Here is a 23,393-nt window from a genome sequence, read left to right as displayed (position 1 = left end):
ACCTCGCCTCACCCGCAGTACTACACCTCCCACCTCCCCAAGTCGACAATTTAGTGTAATTTTAGACATGCAGACTAGAACTCTGAGCTCTAAGCTCTGAGCAATGGATGTGGATGTGGATGGGTTTTTAGAAGGAGTACCAATGGGGGGCGGAGGAAGACTGTCTCGACTCGTCAAAGACTTTCGCTAGGCTTTTTAGCAGAATAGCAGACAGAGGAGGGCTCACATGGCGTATTCTCTATATGGTAAATAGGTATTTTATTTCTACATGCCATAAAGGAGTTTAATGCAGTCAGGTCATGAGATGCCGGTGTATTCCCTTGGTTGCGGATTAGTCAACTCTAGTTAATCATTGTCGTTCAGCTGACAATTAGATAGGGTATAGCCATTGGCCTGATTCGTGGCCACAGGATTGCCTGACTGCGGTTGCTGTTTGGTTCAGAGCCAAGAAATTATCTCTATCGTTTTGGGAGTCATGCATTCCAATCAGAATGATTCTTCTACCCTTTTAAAACACTTTCAACAGATAAAACATTGTAAGCTTTGATGTCTCAACTGCGACTGCGATTGCGACGACCTCCGAAAATCGCAATTCGCAATAGTTCAAAGTCGTCAAAGTTCAATTCAATCAATTTCCAATAGGGGACAGACAGGTGAATTCTCCCCCTTTATTTCAGCATTGACATTGATAATGAAATTTCAGGACATCAAAACATCAATGGATGTTGTCGTCGTATCAATAACTTAGGTCGTGTGTCACATGGCACTGGGACTGGAGCTGGAGCTGGGACTGGAGCTGGGGACACATGCATAAATTATCGTCTGGAGTAGGGAGCCTAGAGGAACCAATCTGTCATGTCTGTGTGGCCTACAAGAACGAAACCCCTGCTCTTACGAGCTTCGATTTATGGCCTGCCCAGGCCTTCCTTCCACGACTTGATGAACGGAAGTACTACCTACAGGAGATATCCACCTCGTGGGTGGCCCGTTTTTATTGCAACTTCCGCGTAACCTAACGCGAGTGCAACTCCCATGACATTTGCACTGCTCATCGTCGCCGCATCCGCTCTTCCTGTCACGAATGCTCGCACAGGTGGGCCATGATTTATGGCCCTCCGATTCGCCTTGCAACTTCGCCTCCGTTTCTATGATTATTACACCATTTGCGCAGGAGTTGGGCCGAGAGTGCAATGCGTGGGCTGTCGTTCTGTGAGTGTTCACTGAATGTTCACTGAATGGGTTAACCGCCAATACGTATTTTCCCTTAGCCATTTGTGGCCATATTCCGCTCTGTCGCAGGCAAACCATAAAAAATATGGGATTTATGCATGGTTATAGCTGTAGCTGTGGGCCCTTTGGGTTTCAGCAATATCCATTTCCATAGTAAATCTTACGCACTTTATGTACTTGTTTTTTGTGTATTCGATCGGTTTTTCATGCACAGAAGATATCAAAATTGGCTATAACAGGGGACTCTTGGTAACGGAAAGGGTTCTGGAAAGGTATAGGGTTCCCCAAGTGAATACTCTCTTCAGGGGTATAATGAATGAATAGAGAGACCGCTTGCCAGATGTACTTTTAGCTAAAGGGTCTCTCCTTCCTTCCCTACTACTTAGATTCCCTAACATTTGAGGACATTTCAGAAGAATTGTATAGTCTATTGGTTTCTATTGGTTTTCCTACCATATTTGGGTACTATTTCCGTGAGATTTAAGAACATCTATAGTACTTTTGATAGAAAAGTATAAATTGATAAGAATCTTGTCTTCTTTAAGGAACAGTTCCCGGCTTTGAAGTACTATCCTTTAGTTTAAGTCGGTATTTTATTCCGGTTTTTATTTTGTTTAGCTTTTTTGGGGTGTGTTGTGTACTCAGGAACCTCTGAAGTACCTTTATAATACAACCATCATATTAGAAAACTATCTTATTTGAGAAGATTTTGTCTCGAGCTATTTTGCAGCTTCTCTTCTGATATTCATTTAGGGACAGTCTTATTTAAGATCTCTTGAAACATCTGGGGTGTTCCCTTTTATATATAAATCCCTATAGCCCTCCATTCTTCCACTGCTCTTATTTCTTATATATTTCCTCTCAAGGAAATTTCTAGCCATCCAAGACTCCATTGCAAAGTGACAGAAAAGAAGAGGCTGGTCTCCATCGCATCGATGACATTTATGACTTAATTAGCGACTCTTTTCTTTGGCCTTTTGTGAGGGAAATGGAACCATATTAGTTTACAGCCTGGCTCTTCGTCATCGTTGTCATTGGCTAATTGAAAGGGAACTATAAAACTTGGGAACAGGAGAACTTCCTTCGTTTGGCAGGATGCCCTGCAAGTGTGTGCAACGCTAATTAATGCCTGGGACGTGCATAAATTTGCCGAAGAGCCTGACATTTATGCCCTTTGCCATTCGCCATTTTGCCATTAAAATTGATAATTGCCCCACGTAGTGAAGCGACAATAAATATCCCCAGGATGCTGAGTGCCGAAGAGGCGCAGTGGGTGGAATATTGAAATGTGATTCTCTCGTGGGAGATCCTTTGTCGCGGGATTTACCTCGACTCCGGCTCCAGATTGCACTGCACAAAGTCAATGAGGAAATCCTCCTCGATCTGGATCTCCCTCAAGTGCGAGTGTTTTCGTATGCGTTTCTTCTTCGATTTCGTGGACATCTTTGGTCATCTTTGGCCTCAAGGAGGCACTGGCTCGTTAGTCACTCATTTTTCCACGGGGATTCGACACGGGACGACTGGCTTATGCGGGAGGAACTTGGCGGAACTTTCACGGAACAAAGGCGACCGGCGAATGGGACGACCTTTGACTGGGATTCCTGGTTTTGGTGCCGCTCGTGGCACACATGTGTGTGGCGTCGAGTGGCAGACGCCAGCTCCCACTATGCTTCACTTTTACTTTTACTTTTGCTGTCGGCGTCGCCGCCATCGTTTCGCCCTCTCATGCCGCATGGTTTCGCGTTTCAGTCAGCATTACAGCGATTTCAGTCCTGGCATTGCCTTTCCAGTTCTGGCATTGTCCTGGTGGTAGTCCCATCGCATGTTGTTGTGCGGGCACCCAGCGTAAAGCGTTTAATGCTAGGCGTAATGACATGACACCATGTCAATATAATGACAAAGTATACGACGCAGTGTGTCAACAAGTTCCCCATTGTACGACCACATACACTGGCGAAAGATTTGTGGACTCTAAAGGAAGTCCACAGGCTTTAAAGGATTGATGGAGATGTCAACTGTTAGCAAAGAGAGCTCATTTTTAGTAGGCATGGGGTTTAGCCAGACAGGAGGTGATATTTCAAAAAAATCCACCATTAATGGTGCAATGGGAACTTGAAGGCACCAACCCTGGGGTGAATGAACCAGTACATGAAGGTATTTTTGGATAATAAGAGAAAAAGAAGACCGCTTGTCTCTTCTACAGAGTATTTGTCGCTCGTTTTAGTGAGGAAGAGGATTCAAAGATGGTCTAACCTTTCATTTAAATTTTTGCAATCTAACAAAAATCAGAAAAATTAGATATCCTCTATCAAATATCGAATTAGGTGCACAGCTCTACAGGAGGTGTATCGTATCCCCTCCCTGTCGAAGGGGAACGAGATATAACGGCTGGTGTTGCTGTGAGAAGAGGGAGAGAGAGGTACAGAAGCTGATGGGAAACCTCAAATTAATCACAGGCGGTTTTTATTCCTTTTCAGTGTTTGTTTTCCTAATGTCTTTGTTCTTGTCAACCTATCCTTCCACAAATGTATTCTAAATACCTCTTCCATAGGATTTTCTAGAGCTTTAATTATGAAAATCCTCAAAGAACCTTATCCATTGCAACGTACCTTTCTACATTCAAAGAGTTTCCTCTAGTTATTGTCTCCACCTTTGGAAGATCCTTCCCTCTTTCGTTCAGTGCAATGAAATCGCCGAAAAGTTTCGAAGGTTTTCCAGCCTGTAGGTCTGCAGGTGACAACTCTATTTCTATGCCGCAGGACTGGAAATCAGCTCCTCGTACTAACCATTTCCCATACTCCCTTTCGCTTTTGCTGTTGCCTTTGGTTTATGGCCAACAACTGTCGGTGTTTATTTCACCGTTAGAACTCGTTTTTCCTTGTCACAGTATCTGCATGTGTGTGTGTGTGTGTGTGTTTAGTTTTTGTGAGCACGAAATCGGCGACTTAAAGTTTCCCCCGCAAGAGAATGGCACGGGCCTGGACTCGGAAGGGAGTCTCACATTACCGCTGAAACCAGATAACAATTTCGCTTTAGGGCCGTCTTTCATGCGAACAAGACATACAATAATTTCCTCTAATCGACTCGGAGCGCGGAAATTGAGCAAACACTTTGTATCGAGCTCGGGGATTCCATTGGTTAGAGGTGGGTACGGTACCTCCTTCGCTCTGACACTGGCATTGCAACGTGCAACAACGATGGCAGCCACTTTCCGAAACTCGTCTCGTATTTGTTGGCAGCGCCCTGTTATTTCCGGTCCATGCCACTGTGCAATTTTGAGGCATCTTTGCCCCCCAAAAACTTTAATTGCAACGTCTTCCGTCTTCCGACATTGCGAAAAGGTTTCCGCTGACATTTCAACAAATAACTTTGATTGTTCCGTTTCGCTTCGTTTTTCTTCGTTTTAAGCACTTTCATCTCCTCGTTTTTGGGTCCTTTGTGGCTTCATAGGATACTCCACAGTGAGCTCCACTTTATGTCTGTTTTGTGCGTTAACTTAGGGGGTCTTCTGGGAGGCAATGCGTGCAACTGCAGCTTCCTCTTTCCTACAAAACTGCTATATTCCATTGGAGTGTCATTTACTACATGTTTCTTAGTCAAATCACATTATGAATTTATTAAATTCTGGAAATCTGATATCTCTAGTCTTTGTTGAACTATTTTCCTTCCAAAGTTCTAGTTAAAGGGCACAACTAGGTGCCCATCTATCAATCCTCCTCTACCTCCAAAAACACTTTACGAGTGGGTTTGTGTCTTTGCTAAACATTAAAAGGAATACGCGCGGGTGTTTGTCCCCGCTAAGCTTTTGAAAATACTTTTTCTGCGGTACACTCAAAAAAATTATTGGCACTTTGAAAGGCAAAGATTCATCCTCTAGAGAAACTATGAAGTGTGGAGAATATATCCAACTTGTCTCTGTTATTCTTAATTTTCATTATATAGAAAATGGAAGGTGTAAAGATGGATTTAGCACTAAAATCCTGCGCGCTTACAGATGGAAATACTTATGAATATACAAATATGTATTATCAAATCAAATCCCTGTAATTTAATCCATATCTCTGGCCATATCACCTTTATACTAAGCTTTTAAAATTCAGTTTTTATTCTGAACACTATAAAAAATCTTTTTATAGCAGGAGAATCGGAAGAACAAGAGCATTCAACACAGGTCCCCGAGATGAACAAATTTGAAACGGAGTATTGTTAAAGACGCGATTATAAATACATATCTCATTACTCATATAATCTTTGCTTCCAAAAACGAATCCAGTAGGTACTGGTCAAGATATATGGAACTCAGTCGTTTAACTAATTTAAACCTTCTCCACAATATACCCCACTTTCTCTAGCAAACACCGTATAGTCCTTACGTGCACTTGACCAGATCCTCCAGGTCCTCCGCTGACAAAGCGTACTCGGGATCCAAGCTCGGGCCATGGCGTTTTTTGGTTCTACTGCGATGCTTGCGGCGAAGTCCGCTCGAAGGCTTCGAACCGGATCTCAGAGGAAGGTTATCGCTCGACTGGACACTGGTTCTGGGTACAGGTGTATCCGCAATGATGGCCATGCCGCTGGTGGAGCGATCGTCGGGGTACTTGGCCGCTGTGGCGCTGGCGGCCGCCACCTCCTCGGCCTTGGCCTTCTCCGCGAAGCTGTCGCGTCGCCAGGAGGGCGTGAGAGTGCGCAGGATATTCTGGGTGTCCGCATAGCCCTCGTAATTGTAGCGCTTCCGGAGGCTCAGCCCGGACAGATACTCGAGTGTCTGCCACACGTTCATCTTGTTCGCACTGTAGCAGGGCTCGTCGTCGACTGACCAGCAAGCGTTGCGTGCTATGCGCTGGGCCAGGAGCATCGTCACGGTGGCACAGCGCTTGCCTGGCGGCGGTGGGGCCCATTCCAGCGACTCTGAGCGAGCAACAGTCGCCCCCCCGATTCCTCCGGCCCGAGCGCCTGTGAGTGACATATGCGGAACAGTTTGTTTAGCAACGTCCCAACGTCCCACGACGTCCAGGTGTACGGTTCACGTCAGTTGTCTTGGGTAGCACAAATTGAAATGTAATTAAGTTTCCTTCGGCGTTGTGCATTTAAAACTTCGTCCTCATCCTGCTTCTATTTTGATGGGACTACTATACGACTATACTGTGGCGTGCGAAGCCTCCGACGACCGAACTTCATGTGAGACCCCAGCCGATCGGCGCTGGGTGGCGTTATCCGTGTATCTGCTGTATCCGTACCCGTGCCCGTGTCCGTGTCCGTTGCGTGGCAGCCACGCGTTCGTACTCGGGTGTTTATTGTATCCATTTTGCGCCATTAAAAATAATATCATTCTGATTGAGTGACGCGCCGCTTAAGTACTTTCTTCGCTGTCCCCGTACTGACACCGTTTTCCGCTTCATTCGCTTCACTTTGATTTCCCTTTTTATTGAACACGCAAAGTGTCGGCTCGGGGCCGGGGGGCCCCGAAAGAATAGAGCACATTACCCCGTTCTCGGTTCTATTATATTCCGATCCATTGTGGGATACGCAACTTAGACGAAAGTTTGTCCTTGCCCCCTTCTTCGGGCCATAAACTTTAGATTGATGGGTGTTTTTATAGACAAGGGAAGACATTTTATCTATCGATATGGCAAAGAGTTATGGCCAAGGAATGGTAGCAAGTAGAGGGCTAAGAAGTTGTATGAGTATTACTGAAGGACAAAAGGTTGACTGATCGATTATACATTCAGTCTTTTGAGTATGGGTTCTGACTGATCAACAGAAACATGTTTATGGATAAAAATCTGCTTATTATAGGGGGTTCTATGGAGATACTTAGAAGCTACTTTATCTGTTGACTGTTTTAGGGGTTATCTTTAGCAAATGGCAGAGAATTTCTCAGCGGAAGAAACTATCGTTTTTCATATAGAAAAGTTTCGGGTTGTCGTCGATCCGATGGGCGAGCTAAGCAAGTGAGTCAGGGGTTGACGCACGAGGGCAGGTGGCAGGGATGCAAAACGAATGAATAAGGACGGAACGGAAGTGCTAAAAGGCTGCTTCCACGACAATCCAAATGAGTATATCCTCCTTAGAGAATGTGTTCCACATCGACCTACGAATGAGGCCTAAAAAAGTTCGTGTTTCAAGCTTAGAGATACTTTGGAAGATAAAAATAACGAAAGGCTATTCAAAGTTTATTCCATTAAGAACAGGAAAAAGTCAAGAACACCCACTGTAACTAATAGTTTCTTATTCCATTCACACTTTCCTTAACCTTGAAGGAGGATTCCATGAACATTGACACCACAGAGAACACAGCCCCCACCCCCCAAAGACAAGCCGCGAAACTCGAGTGAACCGACGACCCAGTGAGCAAAAACCAAAGCCAATTTCCCTTTTCCATCACTTGTTCCCCAATTACTTGGAAAAGTTTTGCCGACAGCCGATGGCTGCACTTGCTCCTCCAAACCCCCCCGGGCTGGTGTTCATTTGCATTGGAGGAGGCACTGAGGCATCTATCAAATTCTTCGTTAGCATCGCGTGACTAAACTTGGTCCGGAAATTAGCGACCTCCACTCGAGGAACGGGGCTGCCAGAGGAATGGTGCTCCAAAAGGAGCGAATTTTGGCAAGTTTTAAGTTTTAGGAAGCGCATTGAGGAAACGTGAGAGAACCAGAGATAGTCTTATCAGACAATGTGATGCAATCGAGTGTAAGTATTTCCCACGAGAGAGTGGGGGCCACGATAATTGCCATGGAAATATTTCTGGGTGTGGCTCTTGCGCCTGACACTCTGATGGATGCAATAAAATATTATGAGCATGGCTGTGGCAAAGAATCTTAATTGAATGGCAGTGGCAGCGGCAGCGGTGGTTCCTTCACTGGCGCCAATCGGTGTCAGAGCGAAACGACCACTCGACGGCAATGGGAGCTGGCACACGTGTCGTGTGTTTGTGGCTGAGAGCGATTCAATGGTCTGTACTCACGCAACAATGACATCGGGATCCTCCCACCACTTCTTGTGCGATGGCTGCAGCAGCAGACTAACCTGACGCCAGTGGTTCTTGTGCACCACCTAGGTATACGGCCATATCAGTCGATTGTTCCCACTTTTTGTCAGGGCTCCAACTCACTTTGTACTTTTTGGGATCGTAGGCACTGTGATCTTTGTCGGAGAACACCAGACGAGCCATTCTGCCGCGCTTCCGGGTATTCTTTCTACCTTTTTTGGTTTATGTGGTTTTCTGTTTTGGGGGAAATATTTTATATGTTATATTGCAGGACTGATGATTTTGTGTGTTTGCCAACTTGTCGGACTGACAGTTGACTGAAAGGGGACCATGAAATGGAATTATTTCCGATATATTATTCAACCACAAAATGTTCTACATATATGGATCGATGGATGAAGTTTTCAGCATTCGGAATACGAAAGAAAGATTATTTATGGATCGATTATTGGCTCGTCAGAGGCTAGCTCTCCATCTAAAGATTTCTTCCACAGAGCTATAAGTTCTAGCTAGTCCTGGGATCTGGGTAAGCATATAATAGTAATAGAATAGTAGTCTTAGTCTATGGAGTTTTGAAAGTCTTACTAGTGAGAATAAATATATTTTTCCATCAAAAGCTTTGCATAAAAACCTTATTTCAATTCAAATATATTATGTAGAAGACGTACAAGAAGAATGTCTGTCAATAAAACTATCTTTTGGATCTGTTTTCAAGGTTTTCTTGTACCTAGATCTCAGATATAGGCATTTCTCGGACTCTTAGGCTCTGTTAAGAGAGACCCTCTTCGAAAACCTTTGTTAGATCGAAGGAAAACCCACCACTCCATGGTTTTTGTTGCATCCCAATACTTTTCCAGTCTCATTTTAGGCACCACTCTATCCCACAGCCGCGAGCATAGCCCCCGCATTGGCTGCATTAGCGATATGCAAATCGGTATATGTATCTATATAGTACTTATACATATATCTGCATCGATCGAGACCAAAATGGTTCGGTCCAACGCCTGGCGGCGGCTGGGGCATTAATTTCAGGGCAGACTTATTGAACTGAATATAATTATATTCAGCTGATGAAATTTTAATGGACAGCCGAGTGTTCGACTGTGTACTGTACTGTACTGTACTGTGCGAGTGAGTGAGTGAGTGAGTGGTTCGCCCATCCATTGTTGTTAGGGGAGATATTACAGACATGTGGGGTGGAGGCTGGGGGTTTGGGGGGCTGTTGTTTGCGCCGGTTTCAATTGATTGGCCGAATCAAATGTGTCTTGTCCGGTTGGTATCTTGTCAACCGACGTGGCTAATTGTCGCCGCACTTGAACGGTGTCTATGGCCCATGGGCTCGGAGATCTCTTTGCCCTGGCCATGAGCAGAATCGAGTTTGTTTGTTCTCCAGGGGCCACTGGCCAGTTTCCGCATTAGTGCAGCAAACATACCGAGAACTGGCCTTATATGCTAAATGGTATTATGGATCTCTCGCTCTCGGTCGTTAGAGCTATAAAAACGCCGTGACCACCGGCAGATGTCAGTTAGTAACGTTTCAATCGTCGCTTAGATCACCAGAAGCCAACATGAAGGTAGGATATTCGCACTTCTCCCTACAACCAGCCAGGAATTAACTCTCCCTCTCTCTCTCGCTTCCAGTTCGCCGTTGTCGTAGTCTTGTTCGCCCTGGCCTATGGAGTCAACAGCTCTGTGGTGCCGCTGCTGACCAGCATCCATGGCGGCCATGTGCTGGTGGGTGCCGGACCCGCCGTTGCCGGTTCGGTGGCCATCCAGGCCTCTGCTGTGCCCGCTGCCGTGCCCCTGGTCCTGTCCCCAGCTGGACCCGTGCTCATCCAGTCGGCCCCAGCCCATGCCACCATTGTGGCCGCCCATCCGCCCGCTGTGGTCGCAGTGGCTGCCCCCCCTGCCAGCTATGTGGCCAAGACCCGTGGCGCCGTCCACGTGGCACCCCTGCCCGGACACTCGCAGTCGGCGGCCTCCGTCAACCTGGAGCCCGCACCAGGCACCTGGTAATCATCCACTGAAACGGAACCCCCTGGATAAACGATCCCCCTTGACCTTGCCAGCGATTGTCTCTGTCGCGCCGTCTCTCTGTCTCTATCTTCAAGTCATGTTTGGTTTTAGTTTCCCAAAGGTTTTTCCACTTGCCATCTGCCGCGGACCTCACGCACTCCTCACAAAACTTTCTTCAGCAAATCTAAGTCAATCTCTGAGTCCTTCCTATCCATTTCTGCTTTATTTTCTCTTATGTTATCATCTGAAAAAATTGTTTCTTTGAATAAAAAACTGTTATCAAAACAAATGAGGGAAAGGTGATTTTTTGAAGGGGATTTCTTAGGGTTCACCTTTCGATCCCAGTTCTATCCATATTCCCTGCTCCCACGCCTTCAAAGTCTTGAAGTCTCTGCAAATAGCTCTCAAAACGAATCTCGATAGATTGACGATTACCGATTACCGATGCCAGCAATTAATCAATTCCGGGGCCGCCTCGATCCAGCATCGATCAGCAAGCTACTTTGAACCAGACCCAAAGCAGGGGCGTTGACAAAGCCGCTCTCTGGAAAAGCAGCCAAAGACAAGCCCAGGCAGCTGGACTACATTGTTGCCAACTGGTTGGAGACCCCAGAGACCAGAGACCAGAGACCAACAAAACTGAAATCGAGAGTACCGAGAGTACGGGTACGAGTACCCGATAAACTGGAGCAGGGGGCGGTTTGCCTTGATCGCCGCACACTCGCACTTGCAATTATTAATAGAAAATGTGGCGCGTAATAGACGGTAACAAAAGCCACAACTAGATATGGCCAAGACGGCGACAGAGCACGGAGGACAGAGCACAGACCCCGGTTAAGTAATGTGTCTATGCAAATGCAGTTGCAGTTCAGATCCGCCTCAACGCCCACTGTGGGCTCTTAAGAGCCCCGCTTTAGTGCTTTTCGTTCCCGTTTCCGCAGCCCAAGACTTCGAATTGACCAAAATAATGATAAGCCAAAAAGTGCTCTGAGCATTCAATAAAAGTGTCAATCGTGGGGGTAAAAACAAGCGAGGAATTTGGCACTTTGGAGGGTCGACACTTTTGATACCCTTGCAGAACTTTTGGCACCAAAATCTCAGCATTACCAACGGCTAATCAGAGCTCTAATAGCCCGTGGATGGAGGGTACAACAGACGCCATCAGAGGGGGAGACAAACAGCAAACAGCAGCTTTTTTGCCGCTGTTGTTCGGTGTCGTGTCGGCAGCCAAGCCCCATAGCAATTGGCCATAAATCTGGTCCCCAGCCCCAGCCACCATTCACTTTTGTTTCTTACTCGATCGGCGGCCCCTGGCCCCACCCTGCTGCTCTTAGCTGCGTGCGTGTAAATGCAAGACGCATGACGCAGCCACTGCAACTGCCTCCTCCTCCTCCTCCTCCATCTCTGGTGGCAAGTTCAAGTTTACGCACTGCTCTGTCTGCGGTCTGCGGTCTGTGGGCTTCCTGCTCGACAGGTTCAACGGACGGCAACGCACTTGAGCAAAACGCATTCGTAGTCGCATTTTCTTGGTTTCTTGGTTTCTGGTTTTTTGGCACGCAGCACGCATGGAATCGAGTTCAAGTTGGCCCACTAAAACCCCTTTTTGTGGGGTATTATCTCATACCGCTTTTTGCTGCGTTGCGTGTGTGGGCGATGAGTCATTGAATAAGGTCAGTAGACCAATAAAGGATCGGATCGGATCGGGGCTTTAAGCGAAGTGATTCATTCGCAACAGAACCGAGACCACGAGACCACGAGAACATATGGCTGCCAGACCTGCCAGTGGGAGTCGGTAAGCCATTTGCTGGACTCGCAAGACATGACCGAATGCCAGCAAAAAGTATTTCGTAATAGCCCTGGTGTACAGTCTGGTGTACAGCTTTCTTATCCGCACCCACAACTGGTTGGCTGGTTGGCTGCTGGCCTAAATATAGTAACAACCTGTAACCAAATATACGCCACAGAAACAGAGAGACAAGCACTCGTATCTCGTGTTGCATGAACCGCCTGGAACTGGAAGCAGCCACTTGCTAACGTCATAAACACACTACTAACCTGGCCCATAGAACTTGTTCAATTGACCATTCTGCGGGCACTAGAGCTATCTCTGTTAGTTGTGACAGTTGTGACTACGATTTAGTGACAGCCGCGACCGCGTAAGTGGTTAATTATTGGCTTCGCCTAATGACCATTAACCGATGCCTTAGCATACTAATTGTATCTGGATTAATTGCCCCCAGATCTTGATCGTAAACCAACGGTTTTCAATCGATTACGTCTGCGATTGGCCATTGCATCATCAGCACAGAGCACAGTCCCAAAAAATGGTAACAATTGCACTTCGGAGGCCACATCGACCGAACGGCCGACCACTCGAAAATTCCTCGCAACGGAGTCGAGTGTGATTGCCTGTGTGTGTCTACGTTAATTAAATTAACTTAAATCGTCTAGAAATTAAAACGGATAAAAGTTGCTGGAATAGTCGACGGGGAATTGCTCTTGGCTCCTAGATAGCCTTCCAACACTTTAATTGATCAGTGCTGGAAAGAGAACTGACTTTCTGCTTCCCCTTTAGTGTTGCAAAGCGTTGCTTCAGCAGGGTACTGTACTTTCAGCCTTTTGGAGCTAAGATTTACATCCGTTCCACATTCAAAACTCCCTTTTAGGGCTTTCAGATGCACATTTGAACATTCAACATTTCAAATCCCTATTCTATTCAAAGCTTTCCTGAACCAGTGCTGGAAAGCGTGCCTTCCTTTAGCTGTACAAGAGTTCTTTATCACATATTCAGGGCATTAAAGCGCATCTTTAGCCTTTGAAGACTTTCTTTTAAAGTTTTCCCATTCCCAAACCAGTGCTGTCAGAATTCCTATGCCTATGCACCTGCCAGTGTTGTATAACAAAGGGCTACCAGGGGTACAGAGGTACCCTTCAGTCTTCACTCTTGAGTAGAGTATGAAAACCAAATTAAATAATGGGTAACACGCCAAAGGTGTTGGCGGAGTGGGTGGAAATGCTGCTGCAACCAAATTCGTTGGACTGCCACCGTGCCACCGTGCCACCGTGCCACACCGCCCCGCTGGCCCGGTCAGCGCTTGTTTGCAGTTGTAGCAACAATTGGCAGCAGCAACAGTCGGCCGGGGGCCAAATTGAATTCAAGCGTGGCTAACATTGATTTCCTAGCCCCGTCGCGGGCCCCACCGCCATTCACCATAATTAGTTTTATTCTGTTTATGCGATTTTAATATGGAATTCGCATTAATCTCGCCGGAAAAGTGGGCGGCAACCGGGTCTGGACTGTGATAAGGACCTGGCTCTGTGCACCACGGACTGTGGCGGCTGATGCATGATGCAATCGACCAGTGAGATTGCAACAAAAGGCTGGAGAACGCGGGGCTTTGCTATTAAAATGCCATTAAAATTGGGCCAAACTTTAGAAATACTCGTACGAAATATGCTTATGTTTTGGGGCAGCACCGTGGTGCCGCCCGGTCCATTGTTTGGCGTCGGTTGTGCAACCGTGTCAATCTGATTTATGCCACTTGACCGAACGAGTGCCATGTCGCGTTGGCTAACGCTTTGCCGCTTGGACGCCTGCGCCACACGACACGTACACCCCAGTCGAGGAAGGGGCAAGATCAATGCCACCTCGGCGGCGATTTGCATTGAGCGAGCATACTCGTACACCCGTGTACCCATGGTTCTACGGAATTCTGGGAGGGGCCTGCTGCTGCTTTATTGAATGCACCTGGTCGCAAAACATGTGTCTTGTGTACTGTGTAGGGGGGTATCATGTCTGTGTAACGTAGCAAGAATTGAGGAAACATTTCGGAGTGCTTAGACCTTGTAGCCCACAAAGTGGCGACGTCCGATCACCTCGCCCATGTAGAACCAGGTGACTACCTCGACGGTGACCAGGATGTTCAGCCAGGCCTCGCGCACTGTGACCTGGCCGAGACGGCCGCCCAAGCCCTTCACATCCGTCTTCAGTTTCTTCGTGGACTTGGCCGCGGTCTGCAGCTTCTGGAAGTCGCCGGGCAACGGCGGCGACAGCTCCACTTTGGCATATTTCCAGAATTCCTTCAGCTGCGGACGTGCCAAAGCAGCAAGATCTGCGAATACATACCCAATGAATACAGAATATATTATTATGATGAATGGAAAACTTACTATTGGCGAGTGCAGTGGCCTTGGCAACGTATTGACTCATCTTGGAGAGAATTTTATTCAGTTTCTGTGTTTCGTTCCAGCAAAGACGACACAATAGTGCTGCCAGACAGTTGAAAGCTAAACGATAGACTGCTTTGATGGCAGGCGATAGGCCACACACGAATCCCAGGGGGAGGAATGCCCAGGCAGTTGAAAGCTAAACGATAGACTGCTTTGATGGCAGGCGATAGGCCACACACGAATCCCATGGGGAGGAATGCCCAGGCAAATGTGTTTTTGGTTAAATTTGCATAATTGCCCAGTTGTCGAATGAAATCTGCGCCAATTATGCGATTTTGCGGCGATAAACTGACCGATCATTACGGCACCGACAAGATAGTTATTAGTAGAGCGAGCGGCTCAAGATCCCCGCCCACTGGCCGGTGGAAGACAATAGCCATGGGAGAGAATATGAAAAAAGCAAAGAGCCAAAAGCACGCCCTAACAAATTGGCCCAGACATCGATGGCCTGCATTGTCTTCGGGACTACGGCGCTTGAGAGTATTTCATCATCGGGTTGGCTGTTGTTGGGTGGGTTTCCATAATGTTAATGGATCACAAATGGCCACTAAACCAGTGAAGGGCTCTCATTCTGCCAAGGAAATTGGTCCAGTACGAGTGCTAGTATATCGTATTACTAATTGAGAATGACATTCCAAACACAGACCCGTTGTGCTGTTGCCGTTGCCCTATGCATAATCATTAATAAGATGTGATTAATGCTTCATAAATTTGTTTCTTGCGCCCGTCACTTGTGCCATGCAGCTGTCTTCTAAATGGTTTGGTTCCACTCTCACATTCGGGCCGTTCTGACACTTTGACCCTCGTCCGAAAACGTGGCCAAAGTTGATTTGCATTCCTATGACAATTTCAAGTTGAGGCGCTGCCATTTCATGGGGGGATTGCTATGGTTTGGATTCGGTTAAGAGCTAAGAGCTGAGAGCTGAGAGCTAAGAGCCCCCACCAAACATGGAAATGTAGTCCAACAATTCGTTTCGCTATTTTGCATTTTTATTGTTTGCCAATGCTGACAGCGTTTGATTATATTTATTCTTGGGCGTTGGCCCCGCAATGCCTTCCTATTTCTGGGGGAGCAGCGCAGTGCAGTGCAGGCCCCACCGCAAACCAAAAATCGAAAACCGAAAACCGAAAACCGGGCATGAGCTGCAAAAGCTAATTGTTTATTTAGAACACTGCGCAAAAGTTCCATGGGTTTTGGTTGGGGGAGATTACGCGATTTGATGCTGGCATTGTTGGGCATTGGGGCTGGCATAGTTTTGCTTCCCCTGAAGACTCTTTATTGGCCTAGAGATTGATTGCTAATTTCGAGGGATTTGTTTTGCTTAAGTCTTTAAAAAAAGGTAAGAATGTAGCTATCGATTTGGCAAATCATCGCTGGTCTGTCCTGCAGGTGCGATAGGTGCGCATCTATCGATTGTTGAAGTCCTTTTTCATTGCTGAGGTTTTTTCTGAGCTGACAGATGTATGATGATGTTACACTGTGCAACAAAATGCAACTTTTGATAAGTATTTTGTACCAGACAAAAATAAGACTTGCTGTATGCCCCTAAAATATTTAAAAAATATTCACAAACTGCATATTTATATCATTTTCATTAGGTATTTGCAGCACCGATATCTTCAAGAATTGATGATCATATTGATGATTGAATTGATGATTAAATTGATGATTATACGAGCTTTTGCAAGGCGTTTGATTCCTGTTGATAGAGTGGATTACACCTGAAGATCCAGCGATCCAAAGTAAAAGTTGTAAACCATTTTTAATCATTTAATTATCGTACCAAAAGGCTCTCAAGATAAATTTCGAAGAGATTACAAATGTTTAATAATTGTTACGTATTTTTTAAATGTTGTTTTTTATGGTATAGTCTTAAATATTTATAGGAGCTTATTCTTAAATGGCCTTAATTTTTTCCAAAGAATGTAAAAGGAAGGAGTTATTACGTAAATCCAACCCATTTCATAATACCTCAAACATTCATGTATAGTTTTCTGTAAATTATTGCTGTTTAATCAATCTATAGAAAAGGTATACCATCGCTATTGCCCATCACTTAAGATATTTCACAGTTGACTGCCGCTGCGGCTGCTCGATGGTTATGGTTATTGTTATTGTTATTTTATTTAAACATTAATTAAGTCATTGTAAAAGGCAAAGGCAAAGTTCTTACCCTGCCTTGGGCAATGGCTAATATTCAATTGTTTTTGCAGTGTAGGCACGCGACTCTAGTGGAAATTCCATGCCCCAACTAGCGGCAGCACTCACATTTGAGTTGCAGGCAACACGGACGGACGGACAGACAGACAGACAGACAGAAACAGAAACAAAAACAACAAAATAAATATATAATTGCAACAAAGAATTCTGAGCCGCAAACTTTGGGGCCTGCTGCTGCTGCCATTGCAAATTGAATGCTTTGGGCCACATGCTTATGACTTTTTAAATGTGTTTGTGCTTTATCAGTATAATTTGGTGTTTGTGGCAATTTTCATGTTGCTGATTGAGCTCCCCGATTGGCTGGAGCCCGCGTACTAGCTGTGTGTGTGTGTGTGGATCTGTGCTCGTATTACCCTCGGCTCTAAATTCTTGTTTATAGTAATTTGCGCAACCATTGACAGCACCGTAGCGCCCCATGCCCCACGCCCCCTATGCCCCCTATGCCACTGAGGCCCCACCATGAACCTGGAGAGAGGAGGGAGCATTGGTGCTATCGCCACCCAAGGCAGATCTCAGACGGACGATTGACGCAGCTGGGCAGTGAAAGGTCCCGGCGTCAGAGCACCCGGAGCACCACAGATCCAAAGTGTACTCCAGTTCTCGTGGTCGTCGGCACGAGCCCCAGTCTTGGGCGTCGGCGTCAGAGTCTCTCGTTTTTTGTTTTGTTTGCGTTTTTTTGATATACATTTTCTTGGCTGTGACTGTGACTGCGCGGCGGCGACTGCGGCACAGGTTTCCATGTGGAAAAGCCAGGCAGGTCTTTTGGTATAAAAGTTGCCACAATTTGGTAGTCGAAATCAGAATCAACTCGTTCGCTGAGTATTCAACACAAGTTTTCCTTCTTCTCCTCCAACAACCACTTCTTCAACACCCCCCCCAAAAGCAACATGAAGGTAAGCCACCCACCAGGCAGGAGCCCCGCCTAGGATCCACCTTCTGACTCTCCGACTCCTGATTCTCCCTCCTCCTGCAGTTCGCCGCCGCCGTAGTCATGCTTGTGTGCGCCCTGATCGGAGCCGAGGCCTCGTGGAACGCACTCCAGATCGCCCCTGGCGTCTCCTACGTGAACTCTGTGGCCCATGGAGCCGGTGCGTGGGGCGGCCCATGGAACGGTGCCTGGAACGGCGGCTGGAACGGCGCCTGGAACGGTGGCTGGAACGGCGCCTGGGGTGCACCCGCCGCCGTGGCTGTCCATGCTGGTGCCGGTGCTCCCTGGGGTCTGACCGGTCCCGGCTGGCATGGTGCCTCTGTGCCCGGCATTGCCCTGGCCCAGGGACCCGGTCTGGCCGCTGGACACGGACATGAGGGTGTCTACGTGGCCAAGACCCGTGGCGCCATCCACACCGCTCCCCTGGCCGGACACATCAACTCGGCCACCTCCGTGAACGTGGCCCCCGCCCCGGGAACCCTGTAAGTCAATCGCCATCCACCGCCGACCACCACCACGACCGACCGATGATGTCTCACCAACCGATGCCAAACGGATGTGGCGGACGGGGCGGATGGGCCAGGAGCCAGGAGCCACCTTCGATCTCCTCCATCTGCTTCAGCGACCGACCTTCCACGACTCTAACCGGATACTTCCCCCCAACTCTCTCTACACACCTATTGTTAAGCACACACCGCTCTTAGTCCCCCCCCCCCTTCGCCCCCGATACGAACACGATCCTGATCTTGAGGCGATCCCTCAGCAATTTAAGTCCAACAACAATTACAACAACTACAAGAAACCAACAAACGACAGCATGTTAATTTTATTACTTGAGAACTATATCTTTCAAATGCCTTCCCATCTTCCACTCTCCATTCTCCACTCTCCTCCACCATCACCACTTTTCTCTGTACTTTCTATATGCTTTCCTTTATCTATCACTATCTGTCTCTCTCTCTATACATATCTGGCGTGTCTTTATGAAGAGATATGCTTTGACCAAACTGTAAATATCCATTCCCTGTACTCTAGTAATCTGCAACAATGTAAAGATTGACGAAAGCGTTATAAATAAACTCAAACAGCGTTTTTTATACGAAAATTTGTATGGAATATCATATAGGGGCTTTGGGGGTAGCAGTTATTAAGAATTCTTGAGTTTTTACCCAGGTTTCCATGGAGATGTCAACCCTGTGGCCCGTGGAGCGGCCCGTGGCTCTAGAGTTTCTTCCTTAAAGATTCAGGGACTGTCTCTAGTTTCTCCTGGGTCTCTCATTCATTGAAACCTTCTAGTAACTTCCCTTACGACCTTGAAGCACCTGTACTTTCTGTGCACCCCCGATTATATCTAAACACTAATATAATCTAATTATTGGCTTGACTGGGGGTGTGGCTCTGTTTCATTGGGGTTTAGTTTTTGCACCTGCTGGACCTTGAATGGATCGCTGAAGAATGTCTAGATCAAATGTGTCTTTGTCTTTTAAGTGTACTATTATTACGGCAATCCCAATTTGTTTGAGCACACACAGAACAGCAGCCGCTGAACGGTAGTCAAGTTGGAGGCCAATGGTCATTAGATCGAGTTAATTGTCCAGCTACGATACATCTACATCTGCAGTGTATTGGGAGCACAGGGCGTATGCTTAATTATGCAAACGCTTAAACGATAATTACAGAACCAAGACTTAGTTTCAGTCAGCACCTGGTCTTCGAGTGCAGCTAAATAATTGACTTATGAGGCAAATTATAGCAGTGGCTAATTACAGACTATCATCGAAAGATCTCAACTTGAACTCTTTCGGATCTCTGCCCCCACATCCATGGAAATGGAAACCAGTTCTAAAGCTTTCCAAACACCTCCGCCACTGCCGAATCGAAGGCTTTTTTCGGCATGATTGAATTGTCTAATGGGGCCTGGGCCATGTGGGAAGTCTGGAGACACCAACCCACTCTGTTCCTGCCACGCCACTCCATTAAAACCCAGGGAATGTTGTGGCTACTTCCATTAGGTAATCCGAAAGGGACTTCTATGGGTAATTCCCTTCCATTCCCCTTTCTCATGGTTTTCCCAGACAAATCCCACGCCGAACCAACGACAGATCTCGGTTATGGCCCTTAAGACACATAAATCAGTTATTAGCTGGCCGCATTCAGGATATGGATCAGACCATAATTAGATTTGCTTATAAATCATACTGAAATGCTAATCGAACACAAACAACAATTAAGTAATTAAACCGACGCGTCGGTGTGATGGAGTGAAAAGCAACTTACCGGAACTGCAGCTTAAAAGTGGGTTGGGCGCACTCAAAGCCACTCAGAGAGATAGAAACGCTCACTCGGAATGCATTTCTGGGGCGGTGCAAGTCGTCAGAGGTGTGCAGATCCCTGTCCGTTCCGATGGGAGCTGGTTCCAAGCCAAGGTCTTCCCCTTGAAAACTCGGAGGGAACCACGAGCTGGTTCAAGATTCGAGTTCTTGCAGAAATTATATCGGAACCAGTCGGAACGTTTCCTGCAAAAGCATACGTCCCTCGACATCAGGATACAAATCTGTATCTCTAGGTAAAAAGACACTTATACCAGATCTGATGGCAGGAAGGATAGGGCTATATTTGGGAGAGTGCTGGCCGTGGAGAGAGTAGCTTTAAATCAGGTTTCCAGAACCATATTTCACTGCAATCTAAACAGGAACGAAACTATTTCTATAACTATCCGTAGAACTAGTTCTCGGAAACGATCAGCTCTGAGGCAGTGAGGCAGGCCGCAGCGGGCGGGCGCAGGGCGAGCAAACAATGTCTCAGTCAAGGCGGTGATCTGTGAGATCGCTGAGACGATAGATCGATCTATCGGTGTAAGTCATGTCATTTGCTCTGGCAGCATATGCAAGCGGACCACTGTCCCGTGTCTGAACAATGTGTGAACTCTCACTTTCATGAACCTTTGTCGTTGTCGCCGGTGCGCGCGCTGGTGGTCAGCCATGTGGGGCCTGAAGTGGGTATAAAACTGGCCGGCAGAACCGTCCAGAGATCAGTTCAGAACAAGAGTTCAACAAGAGCGCTACCAAACCCAAACCAAAACCAGCAGCAAAATGAAAGTGAGTTTAGGTCGGGACTGCCACACGGCGAATCCTTTGCTAATCCGACTATCCTTTTCCAGTTCGCCGTCGCCGTTGTCTTCACTCTGGCCCTTGCCATGGGCGTCCAGTCGTCGGTGATTCCCCTGCTCTCGCAGGTGGCCGGACACGGACTCTCCTACACCGCCGTCTCGGGACCCGCTGTGATCGCCTCTCCCTGGGCCCATGCTGCCGCTCCCTGGGCCCATGCCGCCGCCCCCTGGGGTCATCCCGCCGCCGCCTGGCCCGCAGCCGTGACCGTTGGCGCCTGGCCCCCAGCAGCCCCCGCTGTCGTTGCCGCCCACTCCCCCGCTGTTGTGGTCGGCCCCGTGGCCCATGAGGGTGTCTACACGGCCCAGACCCGTGGTGCCATCCACACCGCTCCCCTGGCCGGACACATCCAGTCGGTGGCCTCCATCAACGCTGCCCCCGCTCCCGGAACCCTGTAAGTGAGAGGATCTCCTGATGGACTACAATCCACCACCACCGATCGGACCGCCCCGCCATGCCAAGGAACTGCCATTGATGGATCCTCCCTCCCCGGGGGATCCTCAGCTCAACCCCAATACTGTTGTACATAAATGTATATAGATCTATATAGACAGGGTACTCGCACCTAGCACTTGAACTTCAACCACCCCTACCATAACTAGCCATCAAAATTCCCTTTCGACCCAAGCACCGGCCAACACTGGCTGTGTCCCTTGCGCTCTTTATTTATTTCGAATACAGTTTCCAAGCATTCCTGTGAAAACTAGGCAGAAGGACTTTCCTTTGAAGGAATGCCACGATCATTCCCTGGGGAAATGTTTGAAATTTTGCAAATAAAGAAAATGTAACCAACTCGAAATGTGATTTATTTGGGAAGAGACCCTAGAGATTGGAGAACAGTATGAAAAGGATCTACGATCGGTTGATTGAAGATTCGCCAAAGTATTCTAAAGATCCCACTACTATATTTAATAATTAAGACCCCTCTGAAGCGATTCCATTGGAAATTTCGCTAACAAAATCCGAACTCCAAGTACAAACCATAAATCTCTGTCTCTAGCATTGGTTTTGTCACGTAACAAGCCATAAAAGCGACAAATATTGGACTTTAGATTTGTCTCAAGCTCGTAATGGATCAATTAAGCGCATAATAGACGCCTCTTAAACGGGTTTAAATTATACAGCTAGTCCATGATCGACTGGAAAATACCTTGCATCTCAGGCATTCTCCGGCGTGGAGTCAATTAGTAAACACAATCCGTTGGCCGATGACTACAATGATTTTCACAGTGTTACGCCTCCGAATGCATTTGATTGATTCATTGACTCAAATGGGAACATAAGCCTCCACTGAGTGTCCATCCCCCATGCTCCCCCACTCCTCTGACTATCCCCAATGCTACAGTTCTCTGAACAGAGCGACGCAATTGAACGAAAAGGCTGAAATGTCAAGTTCATGCGCATGCGCAGCGTTCAACGTTCAATGGCGCAATGCATCCACAAATCAAATCAGAGCATTCGCACCCCTGCCCCGGACCCACCGCTGACCGCAACAGAATCCAACTGTTGCTCTGGCAGCCCAATGCGTGACTGCCTGACTGCCCCCTCTGCGACTTCCTCGCTTCGGTTTTCTATTCCCACTCTGCGTTTCACGCGCTTGTTTTTGGTACCCTTTAAAGAGGGTATACCGATTGTCCACAGAGGATTGTAGCACGGAGTAAAAGCGTATGAATGGACAAACAATACCTTTGAAATTATCAATAGATTTATGTGGGTTGGTGTACAGTATCGTACGCAAATTCCAACCAAATGATGATCAGATCCCTCGACACAACGAGAGTTAGAGAAGATACGATCCCTAAGGGAACGACGAGCAACGAGGATCCCATCTCTAGGAATACGACGAGGAACGAGGAGAGCAGAAGAACAGAACAGAAAGAAAACGACGACTGTGAACGAAGAGTGTGTTCACAGAAAGAAGAGATTATCCTAACCTAAAATAAATAAAGAATCCCACTTATATGTACATCAGATGGGATCACATCTTTATATCACTATCCCCAAGGGTATTTCTAGATTCGGCTACCGAAATCCGCTTTACTATCTTGTTTTTCATGTTTCGCATTGCTGCCGCATTTGGCTGTTGAATGAAATGCGTCAGTGTACCCTGCGCCTCGCCCCTCGCCCGCCGCACTCCAGCAACCACACCCCCTTTTGGAACAGAGCATTTGGCGATTGAACGGACTCAGTTGACTGCCGTGATTTATTGCCTGCCCGCGGCCAAGAGTCAATCGTCGTCAATCGTGTCGACAGTCTCCCCTTACTGGGAGCACGGCTCGGACTCGTACCCGTACTCGTAAATGGTAAGAAATTTCCTACTGGGCTTCCTTTTGGCCAGGCCCGGTAATTGTTATAGCAAAGAGAAAAGAGCACACAAAAGTTTGGGGGGGTCACAGCGAACTGTCGGTGCTCTTACTACGCAAACACGTGACACTCTTTGCTTGACCCTTTATGCCCCTTGCCCTTTGGCAGGCTTTTGGGTTATGAGCGAACACGGTATGCTCTTGGGAGTTTGTCTCTTTGGCTTGGACTGGAGAGCATTTAAACGTCATGACGACTCGTTGCTGCTCTCACTGCCTTTTGTTTGCCACTCTTTAGCACCTTTATTGCCTA

General features: G+C 47.2%; 5 protein-coding genes across 6 annotated transcripts in view; 3 read left to right on the top strand and 2 right to left on the bottom strand.

The window, feature by feature from the left end:
- The window catches only part of LOC4817005 (intersectin-2), a 36,236-nt gene that overhangs the window by 5,943 nt on the left and 6,900 nt on the right, over nt 1-23,393 (bottom strand). The window contains exons 1-2 of one of the 2 annotated variants that reach the window (XM_001356432.4): nt 8,342-8,524; nt 8,195-8,283 (exon numbers count right to left, since the gene is read on the bottom strand). The exons of the other annotated variant lie outside the window; for it this stretch is intronic. Coding sequence (XP_001356468.3) covers nt 8,195-8,283; nt 8,342-8,401 — 149 coding nt within the window. The 5' untranslated portion in view covers nt 8,402-8,524. Of the gene's footprint in view, nt 1-8,194; nt 8,284-8,341; nt 8,525-23,393 lie in introns of those variants that run through there. 2 annotated transcript variants of the gene reach the window in all.
- LOC4817432 (adult cuticle protein 1) lies at nt 9,686-10,523 on the top strand. Its single transcript, XM_001356430.4, has 2 exons — nt 9,686-9,792; nt 9,860-10,523. Exons 1-2 carry the CDS (start codon nt 9,787-9,789, stop codon nt 10,232-10,234), a joined length of 381 nt encoding a protein of 126 aa, XP_001356466.2. The 5' UTR covers nt 9,686-9,786; the 3' UTR covers nt 10,235-10,523.
- Nucleotides 13,946-14,558, bottom strand: ATPsynGL (ATP synthase, subunit G-like). The gene is made up of 2 exons (XM_001356431.4): nt 14,405-14,558; nt 13,946-14,346 (listed from the first exon to the last, which is right to left on the bottom strand). Exons 1-2 carry the CDS (start codon nt 14,442-14,444, stop codon nt 14,072-14,074), a joined length of 315 nt encoding a protein of 104 aa, XP_001356467.1. The 5' UTR covers nt 14,445-14,558; the 3' UTR covers nt 13,946-14,071.
- LOC4816919 (adult cuticle protein 1) lies at nt 17,468-18,692 on the top strand. Its single transcript, XM_001356429.3, has 2 exons — nt 17,468-17,578; nt 17,659-18,692. The coding sequence occupies exons 1-2, from the start codon at nt 17,573-17,575 to the stop codon at nt 18,097-18,099; spliced, it is 447 nt and encodes a 148-aa protein (XP_001356465.1). The 5' UTR covers nt 17,468-17,572; the 3' UTR covers nt 18,100-18,692.
- LOC6902829 (adult cuticle protein 1-like) lies at nt 20,633-21,572 on the top strand. The gene is made up of 2 exons (XM_002132529.3): nt 20,633-20,711; nt 20,774-21,572. Exons 1-2 carry the CDS (start codon nt 20,706-20,708, stop codon nt 21,176-21,178), a joined length of 411 nt encoding a protein of 136 aa, XP_002132565.2. The 5' UTR covers nt 20,633-20,705; the 3' UTR covers nt 21,179-21,572.

Source organism: Drosophila pseudoobscura, chromosome 4 (assembly GCF_009870125.1).
Source record: "Drosophila pseudoobscura strain MV-25-SWS-2005 chromosome 4, UCI_Dpse_MV25, whole genome shotgun sequence".
Taxonomy (NCBI): domain Eukaryota; kingdom Metazoa; phylum Arthropoda; class Insecta; order Diptera; family Drosophilidae; genus Drosophila; species Drosophila pseudoobscura.
This window is presented reverse-complemented; position numbering and strand designations above follow the sequence as displayed.

What these genes read in the sequence shown, in the direction of transcription:
- ATPsynGL (XM_001356431.4), bottom strand. Translation starts at nt 14,444, where the DNA reads ATGAGTCAATACGTTGCCAAGGCCACTGCACTCGCCAATA. An exon ending in GGCCACTGCACTCGCCAATA is followed by an intron (nt 14,347 to 14,404) that starts GTAAGTTTTCCA and finishes ATGTATTCGCAG; the next exon opens with ATCTTGCTGCTTTGGCACGT.